This window comes from Xenopus laevis, chromosome 3L (assembly GCF_017654675.1).
Source record: "Xenopus laevis strain J_2021 chromosome 3L, Xenopus_laevis_v10.1, whole genome shotgun sequence".
Taxonomy (NCBI): domain Eukaryota; kingdom Metazoa; phylum Chordata; class Amphibia; order Anura; family Pipidae; genus Xenopus; species Xenopus laevis.
Genome location: NC_054375.1, coordinates 102738099 through 102761182, shown reverse-complemented (window position 1 = coordinate 102761182; position 23084 = coordinate 102738099). Strand labels below are relative to the sequence as shown.

The window sequence follows — 23084 nt, the reverse complement described above, 5'->3', positions numbered from 1 at the left end:
AAAATACGCAGGTGACGTTTCACAGATCATTAAGCCAGCAACATTTTGGCACATTACATTCTCAACTGTGTACTTGCCATTTTATGTACAAATGCAATGTTTTGTGAAAATACAGCTAAAGTATTGAGGCAAACTTTGGTGGCGTTAAACAATTCACTCTTTAGTAAATATGCCCCAAAAAAATAAGACTCTCTGCATAAAACAAGGTATTATTTACAGAATGAACTGTCTCATAAAGATGTATATACTTTTCTTCTTGATGTAGAAACCATGAAAATAGCTTTATTTTTATACAGAGGGAGAAATTGCTTGCAGCTGAATTTAAAATTGGACAGAGAAGCAAAGCTGAAAAGCCTTTACTCCCATGAAAAAATTGCATCTATATTGCTTTGTGGCTTCATCCAAATTTGTGATATCGACCACCAGCTTATGTAACTCCATTCACATGAGCATTGTGTAGAAGATTCACAGATAGGTTATACTGTTCCCTTCAATAGTAAAGTAGTGAAACTTCATTTTATCAAAGGGAGGTCAAACTATGAGAGAGGTGAAAATACAAAATACAGAATATCGTCTCAATAAAAAAGGATCAAAAAATTTTGAAAAAAATGGGTTGAAATCTCCTATTGCATCAAAACACAGAAGATCATACAAAAGACATAAAGCATTTGCTTGGTAGAAAACTACAAATTACTCAGCTACTGTTATATCTAGCTATACACCACTTTACTCTTACTTTTCATCTATAAGATAGTGTATTATTGACTATACTCAATGTGAGTATAGTTCATACACTTCTCAAAGAAAAACACAATACGTGTGACTTTAAACTTTCTCTGTTTCTGAAATATTTATTTTATTAACTGACCTACCACCAAACTACCTCATGGAGCACTAGCACAACATCTTATCCTATCTCTGCACTTGTAAGCCAGTATCTAGCAATAGCTGGGTGTTTCTGTTGGGACATCCTTGATGTATATGTACTGAACATATTAATCTGTTGAAGATGTTTAAACCCTTGCCATGTATTGCCACTTTACAGCCAAACTGTCCATGCAAAATAGGTGACATACACCCCACCATCATACTATGCAAAATCATTTTTTGAGGATGACCCTCCTAGTACAAAAGTAGGCCTTGCCACCATGTTTTGAAAGACATTAATTAAGTAAGTTTGTCCAGACCAGTACTGAAATTCATGTAACATTTACACAATCTCCTTCTTTTTATGGCTGATGCACTTAGCAAGGGCATGAATTTAAAATGATCTGTATTCATCTTTCTTCAAAGGCTTGAATTGAAGAGACTGAACCCATGCAAATCGTACAAACATTGCAAAGAAGTATTGACTATATTATATAAATATGATATACTTGACATTTTTCCCTCTATATTGTATAAATATGATATACTTGGCATTCTTTTCTGAAATATAGCTAGTGAATGAACGTAAAGCTTGAAACTTTATGTTCTCCGTCTTCTGAAAAAAGATACTGCTTTACATAAATGTGCTTTTTCTAAAGGCAATGTGAAGAGTATTAGCTGTTAGATCATGTGAACATAAGCAAACCTTAAAAAAAAATATTTTGTCTTTATGTAGCAGTTGGGTGTCAGATAAATGATCCAATATATCTTATAGGGAGCTCCGGTTCATAGCTGATGTATTAGAGCCCACTCAAATAACAGATTCCAGTGCAAACAAAATCTGAGAAAATAACTGCTTTTTGCACAAATTCTGCATGTAGTGAGACAAGATTTCTGGTGATTTTAATAGAGTGAGCACTAAAACATCTGTTGGCAAAAGGAGCCCGCTGTAAAATATATTTAATCATTCATCTGACACCCAACTCCTAAATGAAGACAGAATGAAGAAAAACAGATGCTGAGAGAGGGATAGTGAGGATAAACTTGATTATTTCAGAAAGGGTACAGAATTATTAATTGATTATATTTAGGAAGTGTCTTATTTCAGTGTGCTGAAGGTTATATTAAATTTAAATGTTCACGATAGTTCCCCCTTTAACAAATTTCTACCCCATCTGAATATAAAAACTCTTCTTTTCAATGCAACACAAAGTTTTTATTATCAGCCTCCAAGTCCCTGATGTGCAATGCCACAATGAACGGCAATGCAAATAATACTTTATAACACTTCGTTACACTTCGAACAGCAAACTCTATGCAATGATGTGAACAGTAATCTTAACTTCAGAAATTGGTTCCTGTCATCTGCTTTGACAAACCACCTTTTACAGCTGTTAGTTATTTGCTTAACAGAAAAACAGCTGTATTTCACCTGCTATTCTCAAGAAAAAGCAAATTCCTTCTATGACCCTAGCTTAGCATAGATTATCTTCCCTTAAGCAGAACACAAAACTTACAGCCACATGCTCAAGTAGCCAAAGTACAAATCAACCATATCGTTCTGGAACTAAAAATATGTGCTATTTGGTTTGTAGCACTGCAAGACTCAATAGAGAAAACCTCAGAATCAACTGACTAATATAACGTTCACTCCTCATTAACTTCTGTTGCCAAATCTCAAAACCTTTAAAACTGTAATTGAGTTTCAACAACTGCATTGGTATATTTTGTATAGATTTTTGTATAGTCAACAGATAAGATTACACTTGGATTATCACAATTGAATAACCAATAAAAAAATCCCCAAACAACTGCAATAATACCAATTTTAAATTCGTATCATCCATAAACTAGCCCTGCCAAACCGGCATGCCATCATCAATAAATTAATTCCATACTTCCAAATACTAATATAATTCCTATAACTTTTTTATTTTTTGTAACGACTTGCCAACTGTCAATATGGGCAAATGCCTAAAGACAATTCTTCCCAGTTTATTTACTCTTGAAACAAACGCGAGCATACATTTTTGGATGTTTTTTTCTTGGACAGAATTGAGGACAGTATCTAAATTTCAATGCTTAGGTTTCAGCAGTTGCTCCAAGAAGATTTGAATTACACGAAGACCTGTGTTTTGTTAATCAAAGAGGAATGGTGTTCTTACAAATCGACCCAAGTCCAGATAACAAAACAAGATACTTGTGTGAACCAGCAGGACCTACAAACAAGAAATCTTATGGACTAATCCATGCTAGAATGATACTTTAAGTTCACTACAGAACTGTTAGAGGGAAGTAAGAACATGAGTATGTGCCAAGTGTTTAACAAACTTACCCTGAGATATTAAAAAAAACTTTAACTTGAGATTGAAAAAAAAAAATCCTGAGATAGAAACGAAAAAGAGCTAAAACCAGTGGTGTAACTACAGAGAAAGCAGACCCTCTTTCTGTGGAGGTGGCTGGGTCTGCTTCCTCTGTAGAGGGGCCCATGGATGACCTGTGGTGTACATAAATTTGCAAGTCATCTGTTTTTTTTTCCTGTTGTGAATGACCCACAATTTTGCCTGGGAAAAAAATCTTGACCAAGAATTAACTGATACAATTATAAATGGTGCTTCATCAGCACCTTTGGATATTAAAGTATTTGACAAACTGGCATATGCAACTGAACTGGCTCTCTTTGGTATAATAATGAAAGCACATTCTGATACAAGAGAGAAAAAATATACTTAAAGAGTGCCCTTTTTGATTTTTGCCACAAAGGGGAACCTCTTCTTCACCTGAAGAATTATTTTCTGCAAAACATTGTGCAGTTCCTTCTAAATAAATTTCATTCATTTCCTGGCACTTGCCCTGTTTGTGAGGCCCAGGTTCCTTTGTCTTCAATTAGTACATGTACTAACCAAGACACTGTGGGAACTGGATGTACCAACAAAGATATTAATTGGATTTGGTACTTGCTATGGCATACTTTATGTATGCCACCAAAGCCAATGCTGAATGTTAGGGAATTGTACATTCTCTATTGAACTCATTGTAATTTTTTTATAAACCCACATTCATTGCACCTCTGTCACTTCCCCAAGTTGGACTCTTTCAAGTGCTCAACGCATACAAAGCCTCCCATGCACAACTGTACGTAAAATTCTCAAGTGGAAGAAAATCAAATTGGCCTGCAGCTTTATCAAACAACCATTTTCAATTTTGTAAAATGATCATTCACCAATAATATATTATCAACCTGATTAAAATCAGAACCCTCAACCCAAGGAAAGTAAAAATCCTTACACCTTTTTTGGAAACATTTTTAACAAATGTAGCAGTTTGGAAAGCTCACTAAACTGACGGTTTTTAACAATCACCTCTTAATACCAGATTGCTACAATCACAGCTTTTTCATTAAATGCCCAGCATATTTTCTGTTACATAAATGATCTATCTAACTCTGACTAGTATTTAAGCTTCTGTGAGGCACCCCCAGAATTACCCAATATACTAGATCTTTCATAGTACCATACTGCCAGATTCTGGGAAATGTTTCATCATAGTTATTATTTTTTAGATTCTTCATAATTAACCATGCTATGCCTCTGAAATTCTAATAAACCTCTAGAATAATATCAAGCCTGTAAATCTCTTCCCCTAATTTGCAAAATACGTAATGCTTGCAAACAATTATTGGGATATACCTCCATGTATCTTCCACACATTTATCATCAGTCTGCGTATCATTATTCTTAGCCAGAAATTCTTTTGACACTGGCAGTAAGAATAATAAGTTATGCCACATTTTTCCCTTAACACGGATTGATAAATGAAAACCCAAGGGGGAAAGGCTGCAACTCCCTTCTGTTCCTTGAGACACATGTCTGCAGCATTAATATCTCATTAGGCAATTCTTAATCTTCCCACACTTACCCTTACTTTCGCTTCATCCAAACATCTCTTGCATCTTATACATTTTGATCAGTCTTGTGACAGACCTTTAACCTCAGTGGTCGTATCACTTAATATAGTTGATGATGATTACAGATAAACAGACCCCTTTTCACCTTAACTGCTTCCTGTTGTTGTTGGCTGCTAATGGTTCAAGGACAAGAGTCCTTGTATATTAAGGACCTAACTCTTTCTGTCAGAAAAGAGGTCCTCTGCTTCCACCCATAATCAATAGATATCAATATCAAGATAAAGACATTTTGTATAACAGCTACCAAAAATTCCCTCCCCGTCAAACAAAACAGAGATTGTTTGTCCATATATTGCAATATATTTAACCTGCCAAACTGCATCAAAGTCATCCCTGGTAAAACATAGTCCCTGTGTAAAATGTATAATGAAGCAGTAGACTCCTTAATTAATCAGATGAAAGTTGAGTGTAGGACTGGCCAGACCAGGGATGACTTTGATGTAGTTGGCCAGCTTAAATATATTGCAATATATGCAACAATTCCTGTTTTGTTTAAAGGGTAAGTCATTTTTAGTATCTTAATACACAACATGTCTCAATGCCCTTAATATATTGATTACGGGTGTCTTTGTCTATATGAATTTTGTGGTCACAGCCTCATTGCACCCCCTTCTAACGGTTTAAATTGTAGTGGTGGGCATGACTTTCCCTTTACCCATCTCTTTCTGTGCAATGTCTACCTGTTAAGTCATGACCGCTATCAGTCAAGATGGTGTTGCCGTTTTCGTGGAGAGGTCTATATAAGCAGTTTTCAATGTTGGCTGTGGAAAAAATGTAAGAATCGTTAGCTTCATCTGAGAACAACCTCCTAACTTTAAATAAGGAAAACGTAATTCACTGCAATAGCTTACTTTTCACTATGGTGTGATGCTCTACTAAACAAAATAAAACAAGCAAGATTCCTGAGACAATTGTAGAAATTGCAACACATTGCTCAGAGGTAAAGTGCCCAGGTTGGTGCATCTTTTACAGAAGAGGTGCACAATCTCACACTAAAAAAGTTAGCACCGCCTGCTGCAGTAAATTGTACTTTACTTGTCCAATAAATCTAAAAAGGCTCAATAATGCAAAGTAACTTGGTGATATTTAATTGTAAAAATTAACCTTCAACTTGTTTACATTTTTTGAGATATTTTTTACAGAATCTCTCAACACTCAAATAGTGAATTTCCATAGGAGCTATACTTTGGAGTCAGTGCAGGGTTTTGTTGAAAAAAATGCATTATAAAATTCTATCACAGATTTGGAAAGTTTTCGTCACCCCTGAAAACACAAATTTCACCATAAATCTGTATCAGGCAAGTGATACAGTCACTCGTCCAATCAAAAGTTCACATTTAAAATTAATAGGGCTCTAATTAAAGGCTTTCATTAGCAGGAGCTCATATGATTTGTTAAAAGATGAACAAAAAATGTTTTCTCTGTTGTGTTGTACTCTATACCTGTTTTGTTACTATAATTGTTCATTGGGTGGCATATAGCTGACAGTAATGCAAGCAGACAGCAGAGCAAACACGAAAGCAGTTGTTCAAGCACAATACAAAACTTTGCCTTCAGCAAACAGTATTAGATCACTTGCTTCTAAAGGGAAGAGCTAAAGACTTAGCCTGCAAGTGATCCAACAAAAGTGACATGACAGCAGAACCTTGCCTGGGGGAGAATAAGAAAAGCTGTCCTCTTCGATTGGCTTTAGCTATGATTTTTTTCCAATGCAGAACACAATGAAGGGGTCACCAGTCCACATTTAATTTGCTCTACTGAACAGTTCCTTCTATGATATGTACCAGTTTAACATGCTCTCAGGCTCATTAGACCTCTGTTTCCCTTTGTAATTGTATTATTTTCTGATGCTACTGCATTTACAGTGCTCCCGACACTCTTGCATTACAAGGTTCCATGCGGAAATTAATAGATGCATTCAAGAGTGTCATTCTGACCGGTGGAGCATGGATAATGAAGTTACATTGATGCTGGCCAATAAAAACGGCGCTAATTGGCAAACATTAACAATTATGTTGATAGGATTAGCTATGTCTTCAAATGTGCATGAACTAAATTTTATGGAACTGTCAGTTGTGAAGAGTCAGCTCTATACGCTATAACATCACACTGAATCTGACCTTTAGTAGCTTTCTGAACATTCCATATTTATGTCAAACCCCCAACCCCATACACACACTCAAATTTCACTACTTTCAAATAAAAATCTTACAGATAAAATGGTTCCCAGGTTGGCTGAAAAGCGGTCTTATTGCAGATAAACACCCCATCTAGTTTAAAACCTTTTTCTGACATCATTTCTATGCAGCTCTATTTTATAGCTTGTGAATGACTTAAAGGACAAGTAATGACAAAATTGCATTAGCATTCAAATACTCATAAAAAATAATTTTTGAATCTACATTTTTTAAAAATCTATTGCAGTGCTACAGATATCCCGGTTCCATACATAATCACCCACCCATTTAGACTCTGAGCCATTGTTTCTGAGCCAAAGAGATTCTGTCATGGGAAAATATGTGTTTTTTCCCAAAACGCATCAGTTAATAGTGCTGCTCCAGCAGACTTCTGCACTAAAATCTGTATTTAAAGGAGCAAACAGATTTTCTTTATATTTAATTCTGAAATCTGACATGGGGCTAGACGTATTGTCTGTTTCCCAGGTGCCCCCAGTCATGTGACTTATGCTCTGATAAATGTCACTCTGCACTGCAAGTTAGTGATATTACCCCTCCCTCCTCCCCCAAGCAGCCTATTCATAGAACAATGGGAAGGTAACAAGCTCCCTGACATGAGAAAATAACTCCCTCATAGATCAAAGAATGTATAGTAAAAAGTCCTACTGTGACTCCTTCAGTTACATTGAGTAGGAAAAACAACAGCTTAACTGAAAGCAGTTCCATCATGAAGTCTGAAAGCATAGGAGGAGACAAAATGACCTGAGATCGCTGCCTACTAGTGATGTGCGGGCCAGCCCAAAAGCCGCAGGTTGTTTGTGTTTAGCTGGCTGCCGCAAATAATTTTGGGGTCACTCTCTTCCACTCTCCCCACCTGCAACATCAAACTTCCAGCCTGTCAATTTATAGACTCATGCCTGCCCCACCCCGCCCCTTTTGTGATGTCACTGTAGGGCGGGGCTGGGCGGATCTATAAATAGAGGGGACGGAGTGGGCCGGACCATGTTCAGGTTGGAAGGGTATGGGGCAGGTTGAGGAAAATGCGACCTGCACATCACTACTACCTACACACCAGTATTAGAACTAAAAAAATATACTTGTTAGTTCAGGAATAAGATTCTATATGGTAGAGTGAATTATTTGCAGTTTAAACAATGTAATTTATAAATAAAAATTACACCATAAAAATTGGTCATACAACCTCCAAGAATATTTAAAGACTTCACCATTTTATTTTTCTTGTCTGGCTGCTGTAATATGTTTATTACTGAATTAAAAAAATACATGGCCCCAAAAATATCCCTGTATTCAATATGTTTCAGTGGTACAAGAAGTCTAGAGGAGCCTTGACATGTTTAGACATGCAGCAGGGGTAATAATGAATGTTACTATATGAGGCTAATTAATAATTAATTCAGATTCACATTATATTGAAGCTCAGAAACCCGTGCAATTAGCATCAGAATTTAATTATCAGCTCTTTAGCATAAGCATATATGACATGCAAACATAATTTTCTGCTTGATGATTTGCAATGACCTCTAAGCTTAGCTACTCAACATCTGCCCAGAGCCCACTGAACATGTACAGCGTCACTAACAAAACCCAAGATGGTGAGCTCCTGTGTCAACTTGGTATCATTAATGTTATAGAGATTCTGGACCTTTAGGATGCTGCAGTTCAGTTTATAAAATATAGAAATATGGCATTTCTATCTAGATTTCTTTTTAGTGTTTTGATTCCTTTAAATGTTTTTTTACTAATAGTTGCTATCATTTGTTTTCCAGTTTTTGCCACAAAGAGGGCACTCTACAAATATGGACTGCATGGTGCCCCATGGAACTATTTTCCACCAAACTCTGGATTTTGATGAGTTCATTCCACCAATTCCACCTCCGCCATATTACCCTCCTGAGTACACCTGTACACCAGTTTTGGAGGTGCAAAGGTAAGTAAGCCATTTGATGGTTTTCATTAACACTAAAGTAAGATAACTTTATGGTTCCTTATCTGTTACCTAGAGAAAAATATTACCTGTCCATTTCCAGAATGGCTTTGTGCATATTAAAAATACTTGTTCTTGCATGCCATTTGCCAATATTGACCCCTTACATCTTCAGGAGGAAAATTATTCAACCATTTCAAAGAGTCACCAAGTTTTACACCTTCTTAATCTAAAATACTTTAATTTCACTTTCCACATTTAAGGGCAGATTTACTAAGCTCGAGTGAATTTTCAAAGTTAAAAAAGTTAGAATTTTGAAGTCATTTTTTGGATACTTCGACCATCGAATAGGATACTATGACTTTGAATTTACTTCGACTTCGATTCGAAGTAAAAATTGTTTGAATATTCGACCCTTTGATAATCGAAGTACTGTCTCTTTAAAATAAACTTCAACTTCATACTTCGCCAAATTAAAGCTACCGAAGTGCAATGTTAGCCTATGGGGACCTTCCACAGCACTTTTCTACGTTTTTTTGATCGATTAGAAATCCTTCGATCGATCGCTAAAAATCGTTCAATTTCTATTTGATCGTTCGATCGATCAAATATGCTAAAAATCCTTCGACTTCGATATTCAAAGTCGAAGGATTTAAATTCAAGGGTCGAATTTTTAAGTTTTTTTTAAAAAATTCGACCCATAGTAAATCTGCCCCTTGGAATTTCTAAAGAGGGAATTGCAAATATAGTTGAATTTCATATTTAAGTGAAACAACTACTGAAGGAATCGGTATGTAGAAAAAAAATATTTGCAAATGTAAATGCAAAGTTAGATTTTATTTTACTATCTTTAAAACATGGGTAAAAGTAAATAGTACTTGTGGCATGTGCAAACGTTTGGATGGCCTTCCACTTGTGCAGTGATATTCAATATTTTTGCAAGGTCCCAGGCCCTAATTACTTCATTAGGCCTTAATAGTCATTAGAAGCTGTTACTTTTTGACAATTGCAGAGCTTAAAAACATCTCTGACATCCCATTTTTAGGCTGTCGCTCAACAGCCATGATCCTCTAAGCAAGAGTGAGGATCTGAAAATAAAGCCATGCCTATATAGCAGTGAAATGCTATAAAAAAAATTACAGAACACTTCCAGCTTGCAATTTGGACTGTAAATATATTATCAATACATGGCAATTAAGGGGAGATATAGGCAAGATCTGACCAAGACCATAAAAGGCAAAGCCTCATATGACTGCAAAGGACATACAGGAAGAAGTGGCAGGAGTGGTGTTGGACGGTTCCTTGTTGCAGCTTTGGTTGTGCAAATATGAACTTCATAAAATTCAATCAGGAGGAAGCCTTACCTGCAACATCGTCACAAACATCAAAGGTAGTATGAAGTATGCCAACAGCCAAAAGCCTTTTGAAAACAAGTGCTTTTTACTTATGAAGTCGAAATGTAACTCTTTGGTCACAATCATCAAAAGTTTATTTGGAGAAAAAAGGAGCAGTATATGAATAACAAAAAATAACTTGCCAACTGTTGGGGGGTAGATCCTATATGGTTTCAAGTGCAGCTTTGTGCAGCAGTTAGTGGCACAGGAAGCAATAAACATTGCCAAATACGAAAAATGGATCCCACCGACTAAGGCTGTCCAAATATTTGTACTTGCCACAATGACTATTTTCCTTATTCCTAAAGTTTGTGAAATAAAATTTAACTGTGCACTCATGTTTAGAAAATGTTTTCTTTTTGAAAGGGGGTGTATGGTCAAACATTTAAATCCCCTTTGGCTTTGGGGAGTGAATATAAGGATTTTTCCAATTGCAAATAATTATTTTTTAGTAGCTGTTTTTTAGTTGATCGCAGCACAATCATATCCCCCCCACATAACTGCTCATGCTGCATCATCGCACAAAACCTTCATGGCCCGTGGCGTCTCTTCTTTTTGGCCCGCCTGCCTCTTTTGCTAGCCCTGCCCGCCTACCAATGAAAAATGACTAGGCAGTGATGGTGGAAGTGACGGTGAGGCACATTGATATTTGCAAACAAGACTGCCTACTCATTTTTCATTGGTAGGTGGGCGGGACTAGCAGAAGAGGCACACAGGCCAAACAGTAGAGATGTCCATGGGCTGTGAAGGTTTTGCGCGCTGCTGCAGCTTGAGCAGGTATGTGGGGGATATGATTGCGCTGCGATCAACTAAAAAACGCCTACTAAAGAAAAATTATTTGCAATTGGAAAAATCCTTATATTCACTCCCCAAAGCCAAAGGGGATTTACATTTTTGACCATACATTCCCTTTAACACACAGATTCCCGCAGTAGTTGTTTTCTACTTTTAATAAAGCAATTTATAAAAAAGAAAATAACTATATATGAAAGGCAAAGGGTGCACAAACTTTTGTTTTCAACTATATAAAGCACTCTTTGTTTCATGGCAAGACTGTGATGTTATATTATGGAAAAATATTCTATTGCGGTTCTGACAAAAAAAACTGCATGCATAGATATACTAGATATTCCATCCTGAAGAAAGCATTGGGACAATTTCGTATATTCTCAAATGTGCATATTATATTATTGAGATTTCCTGCATGTAACAGGACGCATTTTTTTTCTCTTCAGAGGACTTCATCTGGATTTCCCCCATTCTCCCTTTAGTGTATTATATGATGTTTCCATAAACAGTCCTGGGATTTTATATCCGTCTGAGCTGCCGCCTCCCTATGAAGCTGTCATTGGGCAAACCCCTGCTAGCCAGGTAGGAAGTTCAAATCGCTATAATTATTTTTCAGATACTCTAAAGGTGATGGAGGCACAAACAAAACACACAAAGTATAATCTACACAACGCTCGTGAAACATGTGGATTAAATTAAATGGAAGCTTCTTTGTAAAAATTGAATGAGCATAGTTATATATTCCCTAGGTCATATGCATTCCATTTATGGAAACAAAACCTAGCTAGAAACAAAAGAGTGTTGTAGCCCGAACTCCACTTGCGCAAACTAACTGCCAATGAAATAGATTCAGTGTTACGAATGGATAACTAGGTCCCATAACCTGTATTTATCTATTATATCATGTATTGTACATTCAATTAGTGATGGGCGATTTCGGTTTGTGCCGAGCATATATCGCTTCGCCGTAAAAATTTCGCAAATACGTTCTCCCCCCGAACAGATAAATTTTTGGCTAAAACGGCGTATAAATATTTGTGTTTGAAAATAGACGCCGGTACATATGGATATTTGACTCCAGCGGTTCTCCTCCCCCGTCTTTTCGACCCTCTCCCCGTTCCCGCGTGGCAGCTCTTTTGGTTGGACTAGCGACCGGCTACCGATATTTTTGGCCCTCGGAGACTCGGGTGGTTAAATGGAGGGTGTATGGCAAAAAAAAAGGACGCGAATGACGTGTAGCCATTTTGGTGTTATTTTGGTAAATCTGCCGCGCCGAATTTTTGCTGGCGAATTTGTGCAACCAGATTTTCGCAAATGTTATTTCGCTGGCGGTGAATCGTCTGGTGAGGGATCTGGTGATAGCGTATCATTCCGCGCGTGCCGACCACTAAAAGTCTGCGACCAAGATCACCCTCGGAGGTAGTGAACATACTTAGACTATTGTTACCCCCAGTAGAAGCTGAGAAAGACATGATTCGATCACCTGGGAGTGATTGGGTAACACACTCGCCAGTACTCTTGCTCACGCTTACGAAATAACATCTCATTAGCTGTTGCAGGTGAGGATCAAATAGACAAGTGCTGAGCACAGTAAGTCAACGCAGGCCATATTCTCGGAAGTTAATTGCTCTATCTTGATAATGCTTTCATTTTTATGACAAACTGTTCCTTTACTGACCCTGATAAAAAGCAAAGTTTGTATTTAATAATAGTTCAATGCAGTCATCGTTTTAGATCACGATTTATGCTGGAATATCCAAACATGTTCATTTTAAAAGTTATTTAGATGTGATCAACTTAAAAGCTTAACCATTTATTTTCTTAAAAACTCAATTATTTAAGCTGCCCTAGTAACACATGGTAGCAAAATACTTTGCAACAGGGGAAGATAAATTCCAAACGAATACTTAATATGTGTGTGCTGGAAAGTTGAGCAGCAACTCAGAGAGTAATAATTTCTGTTTAATAGAAGTTGGTGAAAATTCCATTTGTTTTACTGTTATACTAATTGCATTTTTAAATTGATGTAATATAAATGATTACTACCTTATTTCAAGCTTGCATTATTTATACTCACAGGGATCCTGTTTGCCTACAATATGCATTGTTCATCCAGACAGAATTCTCATAGTACATTGTGTAATGCTTAGAAACGAGGACACTATTCACACAATTCTAATTACATTTTGAGCTGCAAGTAAGATTTTCATTTGTATCACGATTTTCCTTCAATGGATCTTGCTACTAGGGTTGAGAAAAAAAACATATTTTGGCCTGTACAGTTTTGCAACAAAATTCACAGCTTATCCAGTGGCAACATTTTTTGCGAATCTGCACTCAAATTTTGCGATATGGTCTGTGTCTGGAAAAAAACATGGTCTGTTGCACCAGAAAAATAATCTTAGATAGCTTTATAGTGAATTTGGGGCATTTTGCTTCGCCGAAAAACTCGCGAATTTCCGGCAAAATTCGCGAAACGGCAAAAAATTCGGTGAAATGGTGCCAGCGTCTCGTTTTTGATGCCGGTGTCCTTTTTTTTTTTTTTGACGCTGGCGAATTTTCGTGGCGGTTTCGCGAATCGTGGGAATTCGACGCAAATTCGCGTCTGGCGAATAAATTCGCCTATCGCTACAGCTTTATTATTCACCCCTTGTCTGCCACATCAACCAATGGGATGGGACATCAACCAATGGGATGGGAGGTATCCCCTGCCCACCCCCTGTCAATCTAAGTAGCTGTCCAGGCACCATGTTTGGAAGAGATCAGGAACATTTTTTTCTCTAATAAACAGTTAGCATAATAGAAGATCATCATATGTAGTTTGCACATCAAACTTTTATAAGGTTGTCTCCCATAGACTCTATTATAAGTAGATAATTCAAAATGTTAAAACCTTTTTCATTTTTCTCTGTAATAATAAAACAGTACCCTGTACTTGACCCCTACTAAAATTAATTAATCCTTATTGGTGTGAAAACAATCCTATTGGGTTTTTTTCATGTTTTAAATGATTTTAACAAACTTAAGGTATGATGTTCCAATTTATGGAAAGATCCCTCATTTGGAAACCTCAGGTCCCAAGCATTCTAGATAACAGGTCCAATACCTGTTTTAGTTGCATCATTTGTAGACCTGTTAACATTGTTTCTTTTGACTGGTTTGTGTCAGTTGATGAAAGAACATCGAACTGTAATTTAATAAAAATCCTTCTTTGTATGGCAGAGAAGCTGTGCTAAAAGGATTATAGAGTCTAGTTACATATAAAAGTATATATTTGAATTACATTATATACAATATACTCACCAATGCACTCTGTGTCTGGCATTTGATTATACTGTATATGACCAGAGAAAGCAGTTTCCTAGTATATTGCTAAATATATACATATATGCATGAATTTATGTAAGTATGGTATATACAGTATGTACAATTTGGGATAATTTGGTCTAAAAATATAATATATATATATATATATTTTATAATCCAAATAGCTACTGAATTATTTTAAAAATTAGGAAAATTGAGAATAAATATTTCTCATTAATCACTAGAGCTACTTAGTTATTACGATAATATTTCATTGTGGTACTGCGTTTCTAAACACTGTGTTTGCAAAGGCATAGGCATATAGTAGAAGGTGTTTGTGCCAGCTAGTCAGGGGGACTGTCTGGTATAAAGACAACACTGACAGATTAATTTTACATATAGTTAAAAAGGAATATGATTACAGATTACATGATTACAGCAAAATGTGAGTTATGCAAATGGGAATTTCTAGCTCTAGAATTGCATTATGGTAATTGACAGAAAGTTCCAAATGCATTACATGGCGGAGCAGCCCTCGAGGGCATCATTACATCATTACACAAAAAAGTGTACCAGCATCTCCTATTGTGGGATCCAACTCCCAACAGCTACTTGGTCTTTGTAATGACTGCATATATTAAATATAAGTATGTTTGTGTGTGATGTAAGGCACATGAATGTTCACATAAGTGACGATAAATTATATACTGTACATGTCTAGAGTTTTCATTATATTTTCTTTGAATACAGTTCTTCACTGGACTTTACTAAACATGTTCTAGACTCAAAGAAAGGCATGATAAAGGCATAAGAAAATGTTAAATATATAATACAAACAAGCAGAGAAACAATAATGTTTCAGGCCCTGCCTGGCTCTATATACAGCTACTTTTTGTTCTTGATTCCCAAGTAATGTCAAGCATGTGTACAAGAACATTGAACATTGCAGGTGATGCACTGTTTTAAATTTATAAAGTGCAACCATCACTACTTACATTTTCTGACAGACAGCATATACCATTTGTTTGCGCTGTTCCATTATTTACTTTCAGTGATTTAGTCATTGCTCAGCAGCAAGTTTATTGGAAAGGTCAGAAGAAATTTGAACCTCATTCCAGCCTTTCCAATCCCAGCATGGCTGAGACAGACTGAAACCTGAAGGCAAATACCAGTACTATCTACAGCCTAGGTATTGCAAACAATCAAAGGACACTAAGGGGTGTTCCCCAGAAATATTTACATTTGGCAATGCTTTTAAAGCTTTGCTTGCATTGTGTAAAAAGACTGTGCAGAATTTAGAGTCAAATCACCACATTTTCCCCTCACAATGCAGTGTTTACCCTCAGAATTCCATTTTTATTGTGGGCAGCCACTGAGTAGCATCTGGGGCAACTTGAATGGTACACACTAATATGGAAGCAAATGTCTACTTTGGTATATCACGTGCAAGTTATCACACAAATTTTTTATACTGTGGATGTTATGACTTCAATAACGACATTAAAGTCTGATTAAGTCAGTTCTGTCTATTGACAAAAGTGCTATGGGAACCTTGGGAAAAAAAACAGATCAATGTTGTTGGTAATTCTGGGGTCGCCTTCCCTCCATGCATGTTATAGCTCCCAGTTTATAACATTGAGTACATATGGACAATCTTAGCTACAGGGTTCCCCAGTGTGAATTTGCACAACAACACTTGATTTAAAACAGGAGGCAGGAGGAAGGCAAGGCTTGTGAGCACAAGAATATGGAAGTGCATTTTTTTTCAGAATGCAACTGCGCTTGTGGTCATAAATGACTCCTGTAATGTTATATTCATTTCAACACTGGAAATAGCATTGTACTTAGTGTACGCATAAAAATGCATAAAACATGCTCATGAGCTGTTTATTTTCTGTTCACCTAAAACACTGAAAATTGGAAAATTTAAATACTGGTTTATTAAGTGATTCATCAATTAGTGTCTCTGTGTGTTTCCAGTCGGGGACGTGGCCCATCTTTTTATTAATATACCACCAGATCAACGTTTCAGGGGGGCTTAACCTCCCTTTATCAGGATACAATTTCAAGTGTGACACATACCTATATGTGCAAAACCCCACCTTTTCTCCCACAATCCATTCTTCACAGTACACCAAGAATTTTTTTACCCCTTGGACATCCCTATTCAACAAGTCCCACAAATAGAGTCCAATTACATTGAAAAAGTCTTTTCATAATATGTAGTGAAAGTCCACAAATCCACTTTTTTCTGCTATTTATTATGAAATACTGCTAAAGAACTATTGGATTTGCGGACTTTCACTACATATTATGAAAGACTTTTTCAATGTAATTGGACTCTATTTGTGGGACTTGTTTAATAGGTATGTCCAAGGGGTTAAAAAATTTTGTTGCTGTATTGTGAAATGTGCACCACCATTGCAGTAAAAGTGAAGTTGCGAGAGAGCGGTAGATATAACACCAATACTCTGGGGCACATTTACCTAGGGTCGAATATCGAGGGTTAATTAACCCTCGATATTCGACCGTCGAAGTAAAATCCTTCGACTTCGAATATCGAAATCGAAGGATTTTGCGCTATTCCTACGATCGAACGATTCAAAGGATTTTAATCCATCGATCGAAGGATATTCATTCGATCAGGAAATTGTTAGGAAGCCTATGGGGACAGTACTTCGACTATCGAATGGTCGAATAGTCGAACAATTTTTAGTTCGAAACGTTTGATTCGAAGTCGAAGGTCGTAGTCGAAGGTCGAAGTAGCCATATTCGACCATTCGAAATTCGAACTTATTTTTCCTCTATTCCTTCACTCGAACTAAGTAAATGGGCCCCTCTGTGTTGGTCATTAATAAAGTTCAACCAGCGCATATTTATTTGCTAATGGTTGAATTGCAGAGTGTGCACGTTATATTCGCAATTTGCGATTTTTGCCATATTTAAAAAGCTCTTATAGACATTCACATTATGAAAAAAAAATCACAATTCTGTTTGCACACTCGTATTCAGCTTTATAAATGTAACGATGTGCAGGGCAAATATATTCACTGTGCAAACCAATCTGCCCTGCGCAAAGTTTCTAAATGAGCCCCTGTGTGTTTCCAATAATTGAAACATTCTTCTAGCAAACTTGCGACCCAGACCTAAATTAACAAATTTTCACATTTGAGCACTATAAATGGATAGAAATGCAAGGGTTGGCTGCTTCTTGTAGATCCCTCTCTTTTCTACAGGCGATTCTTTTAATCTGAAATACTGCTAATAACTGGGGATTCATTTTTTAGAAGCAAGTTTGGAGATGAAGGTAGCATCAGACTGACCCCACACCCCACTCATAACCAGGAACATTGCGTGCTCCTCTCTTACCCCAAATTCAAGTCAGAGGAATGTGATGCAATGCTGCGAGCGTGGGGGTTGGGGGGAGGACTAGATGTAGGCTGGTAACATGTGGAGGATTTTGCAACTTGTGTGGGGAGTCCGGTCCTGGTGGTGATGGCCCTGGTGGAACTCAAACACTCCAGTTCGACACTGGACGAGGGATCAAACTGAAGAAATATTTAGAAAGGACCTTTATGAGTTTTCCTAACACTGACTTATATGACTGAGAGGTTTACATTGGTCAATGCCTATTAGAAACACACCTTCGGTTTTTTTTTTTAGCTTAAAACTGCCTAATGCTACAATTCTTTTTTATGGAATTCCTGAAATTGCTTTTTTTTTTATTTGTAAATTTTGCTATATACTAAACCAAATGCTTGACTTTGTTTCCTCTGTCATCTACATTTCTTCTCCATTATCTCAGCACCTTTCCCTTAATTACAAGCAATGTGTCCTTATAAAAGTGAAGATTAAAATTTAATTTTTATCCATTCGGTATGATGATAAAATATATCAAGTGTGAGTTATACCACTATGAATTGGATTTAAAAGCAAAATACTGGCTAGCTTTATAAAGCACAAGCCAAATACTAAAGAAAACAGGTAACTGAAAACTAAATCCAAAAATGAAATTGATTCTCTTTAAAAAAAAAGGTATATAGTAGTGATGTAAGCAAATATATCAGGAGGATTATATATATATATATATATATATATATTATATATATATATATATATATATATATATATAATATATATATATATATATATATTATACATAAAATAACGGTCTGTGGAGGAGTCAGCACTCTTTGTTGGAATTTCTATCCAACAAAGAAGGTCTGCACTCTCACGTCTTAAATAAAAATCAAATATCATCATCATCATTTATTTATATAGCGCTGTCAAGATACGCAGTGCTTTACTGCAGTTATAGCAAACAGGGAATAAATGGTGGATAACAGACAAGGATTACAGAGTACAATAGGGTTTACAAACTAAAAGGTTAGGGTACAATTGAGACATTAGGATTGTATAAACACTTTGTCATTTTGATACAGATTAATTAAGGTACATCGAATAGGCCTCTTTAAACAGATGGGTCTTTAAGGAGCGCTTGAAAGTTTGGAAGGAAGGAGAAAGTCTGACAGCTTGTGGCAGAGAGTTCCAGAGAAAAGCAGAAGCCCGAGAGAAGTCTTGTAGATGAGAATGGGCAGAAGTGACCAGAGGAGAAGTGAGGCGAAGATCAGAAGCAGAGCGTAGGTTTCGTGAAGGAGTGTATTTGGAGATTAGAGATGAAATATAGGGAGGGGTTTCATTATTAAGGGCCTTGAATGTGAGTGTAAGTAATTTGAATTTGATTCTAGAAGAGATTGGGAGCCAGTGAAGGGACATACATATGGGAGCAGCTGATGTTGAGCGGCGAGCTAGATGAATGAGTCTAGCGGCCGCGTTTAGAATAGATTGGAGTTGTGAAAGGTGACTTGTTGGAATACCTGTGAGGAGTAAGTTGCAGTAATCAAGGCGGGAGATGATGAGAGACTGAATCAGTGTTTTAGTTGATTCTGAACTGAGATAGGGTCGTATTTGAGCAATGTTGCGCAGTTGAATACGGCAAGATTTTGCAAGTGTTTGAATGTGTGGTGAAAAAGACAGATGAGAGTCTAAGATAACTCCTAGGCAGCGTGCCTGTGTGGTGGAATGAAAGGTGGTGTTGTTTACGGTGAGTGATATCTGAGGGACAGGGGAAGATCTTGGAGGAAATATGATGAGTTCTGTTTTAGAAAGGTTCAGTTTCAGGTGGCGCTGTGACATCCAGGAGGAGACAGCAGAGAGACAGTCTGTGACTTGGGAAAGGACAGAATTAGAAAGATCAGGAGTAGACAAGTAGAGCTGGGTGTCATCAGCATAAAGGTGATACTGAAGTCCAAATGACTGAATGAGTTTCCCTAGCGAAGTTGTATAGAGCGAGAGATAAACTATGGTTTATTAACTTAAGGACTAACGTTTCGGCCTCTCCGAGGCCTTTCTCAAAGTACAGATAGGTACTCAATGAAAGCAATAAATACCCTTGATGGCGGGAAAGGATAATTGGCTGACATCATCATCATCATCATCACTATGCGTCAAGTAATAAAGTTTTTAAGTTTCACTTATAAAACATATTTTGATAACACATTAGAATTCGGAACACATTTGTATTAAAACCCCAATTTGACTAAATAAGGAAATAAAACCATACTATGTAACCATGTATCATTCTTAGTTGCAACTTCTTGTTTTACAACGCACAGACAAATAATATTTTTGATATATTGTTTTTTGAATTTTCTATGTTTATTTTTTCATGCATTTATTGCTTTTTGTATTTTTAACAATATACATATCTAGACTGAGAAGCGTGATATGTAAATTATATGCACATTTTTTGAGTGTATATATGGCTGCTCACAATGTTCATTGTGATAGATAGAAAACAGGGGCAGCAGTCACATTGAGGGTTAACACTTCTAATATAAGGGGTTATATAACATGTACTTGAGTCAAATCATACACTACACACTTTCACATGTGGGTAGGCGGGTGACCCTATAGGCACCGACTTCACAATATAACAATGACATATTATTGATGGGTTAATGTCAAAAGTTAATTGACACACTGGGAAGGAGAGGGCTTGTGCTGCATAAATTAGTACACATTACAGACACCTGACTTGTTTTCGGGATTGCATTCATTATATTTTTTATGTTTTATGCTATATGGATTTATAGTTTTTGCGTATGAGGGATTTCGAAAACCAGACCTTTCATCTACACTCAGATTATAATACTCTGTAACATAAACAATACAGCCAGTTTGTCTGTGCATTGTAAAACAAGAAGTTGCAACTAAGAATGATACATTGTTACATAGTATGGTTTTATTTCCTTATTTAGTCAAATTGGGGTTTTAATACAAATGTGTTCCGAATTCTAATGTGTTATCAAAATATGTTTTATAAGTGAAACTTAAAAACTTTAGTACTTGACGCATAGTGATGATGATGATGTCAGCCAATCAGTGGCGTAACTAGTTGTTACTGGGCCCCATAGCAAATTCAATTTAGGGCCCCAAAATTTTTATAAATTGGCCTATTTTACCAAGATATATTAAAATTGCTAATTAATTAGGGTCTCACTGGGCCCCCTACACTCCTGGGCCCCCCTGCAACCGCAGGGTCTGCTTCCTCTATAGTTACGCCCCTGCAGCCAATTATCCTTTCCCGCCATCAAGGGTATTTATTGCTTTCATTGAGTACCTATCTGTACTTTGAGAAAGGCCTCAGGGCCGAAACGTTAGTCCTTAAGTTAATAAACCATATTTGATTTTTATTTAAGACCTGAGAGCGCGGACCTTCTTTGTTGGATATATATATATATATATATATATATATATATATATATATATATAGTGTCCATTTTTTTAATGCCTGCGAATTTTTGCGCCAGTTTAGCGAATTTATTTGCCAACGGTGATTCGCGGGAATTCGCCGTGAATTCGCGCCTGGCGAATAAATTCGCCCATCACTAATGATGTTATGAATTTTTTGACATCCAACAGAAATGATTTCCCCCCTGCCCTCTAATTGCCAGTGGGTCCTCTTCTTATGAGAGCTACCTTAGACTTAAGAGCAGTTTATTCGCCGGCGGTGAAACGCGGAAATTTGTGGAAATTTGGGCCTGGCAAATTTATTCGCACATCACTACTTACTACATCCTCATCTTACGCCCCTCTTATGTGCCCAATTTTTCAATACAGTATTAGCTATACACACACACATAAATAGAGAGAGAATATTAAATTGAATTTGTTGTTTCTATTTATAGCCTAAGCTGATTTTTTTTTATTCTCTCCAAAAAATGTATTGTAGCTGCACCACAGACATATTTATGATAATAGACATTAAGGAAACTGGAGAAGCCTAAATAAACCATTTCACAAATCAATTTCCTTGCAACAAGGCTTCTCCCTCTGATGTGTCATATCCCAGTGTTCCAAAATATTCAATTTTCAGCTTTGTGTTCTTTATAAATGGGAAGCACAATGCCTGCCTAATAGAATTTGCTCATGCATCTTAACATAGCAGACATCTTATGAAACCTCAGATTTGTACAACACATTTTTCGGAGCTAAATTTCCTATGCAGACAGGGGCTGCTGATCTCTTTGTGAAAATTGTCATTACGGGCTTTAAATGTGATGCTAAACAATTTTTTTTCTCCCTTTTGACTTTGTCGGAAGACACATATTGATGTAAAATTCCACATGAATTGCAGGCTTCTTTCCTAATAGCTTTAAAATAGCATGTCACATTTAGTTTTATGAAAGGCCAAATTTAAATTAAGTCTTGGACACGAGTGCTGGCTGAAAAGTGATTGATGAGGTTCCGTGGGATCTGCCACCAGTTTTATGAGATGTCGGGTGCTTAAGTGTGCTCAGACTGAGCCTAGATGATGCTTTTTGCCAAACATGACATCCTCACTGTGTCCTCGTGACCTTGTCACAGCACATTTTGTATTTTATTTATGACTGCTATATATAGAGACCCTATAGTTTAATTTCATTAGCCTGAACATTTTAACCCCCCGGGTTTTATGTTGAGCACATTGCTAAGTAATCCTAATTGCTGAGCTTTCATTTTAATTAACCTTCTTGGTGCCAGTAGAAGATGATAAATACTGTTTCTTAGAGTAATACATTTCATTGGTAGGCTGAAAACCACTGATCGCGTTTGGGGCATTGACCGTAACAGCTGCTAGTATAACATTTTTCAGCCTGGCATTGAGTAAAATTAAATGCAACTTCTGTTCTTAGCAGAATGTTGGCCATTATCGAAGCGAGGGTGGATTGAATTGAAGAATACATACAGTGTCCAACATTCTAATTTACATTTGGTATAAAGCTGGCAGCAGCCATTATTTAGCCCTATGTAATACCACAGTTACAACTTGCAACAGCTTTGGAAAGTCAAGTAGAAGGAGAAGGTCACTATGGTTAATGACCACATTTGATAAAAACCATGCAGCAGCTCTTTTGAGTCAACGTCTTTCCCCACTCCATGTAATTTTCACCTATAATGCTCTCTTCAGGTTGAACATTTAGGAGCTTTGCATTCACTAGGACTTAAGGACATGACAAGGTGAATGTCTTAGTGAACAGCCACACTTTATCTCCAAAAGGAGAAGGTTTTCTGCTTCTGTCAGAAGTTGCTTTTTG

The 23084-nt window shown here is 36.7% G+C and overlaps 1 protein-coding gene across 1 annotated transcript in view; it reads left to right on the top strand.

Annotated features, from left to right (window-relative positions):
• LOC108711350 (protein FAM189A1) overlaps positions 1 to 23084 on the top strand; it is a 323792-nt gene that overhangs the window by 275003 nt on the left and 25705 nt on the right. Inside the window, exons 6-7 of the mRNA XM_018253002.2 lie at positions 8799 to 8959; positions 11586 to 11721. Coding sequence (XP_018108491.1) covers positions 8799 to 8959; positions 11586 to 11721 — 297 coding nt within the window. The remainder of the gene's footprint in view (positions 1 to 8798; positions 8960 to 11585; positions 11722 to 23084) is intronic.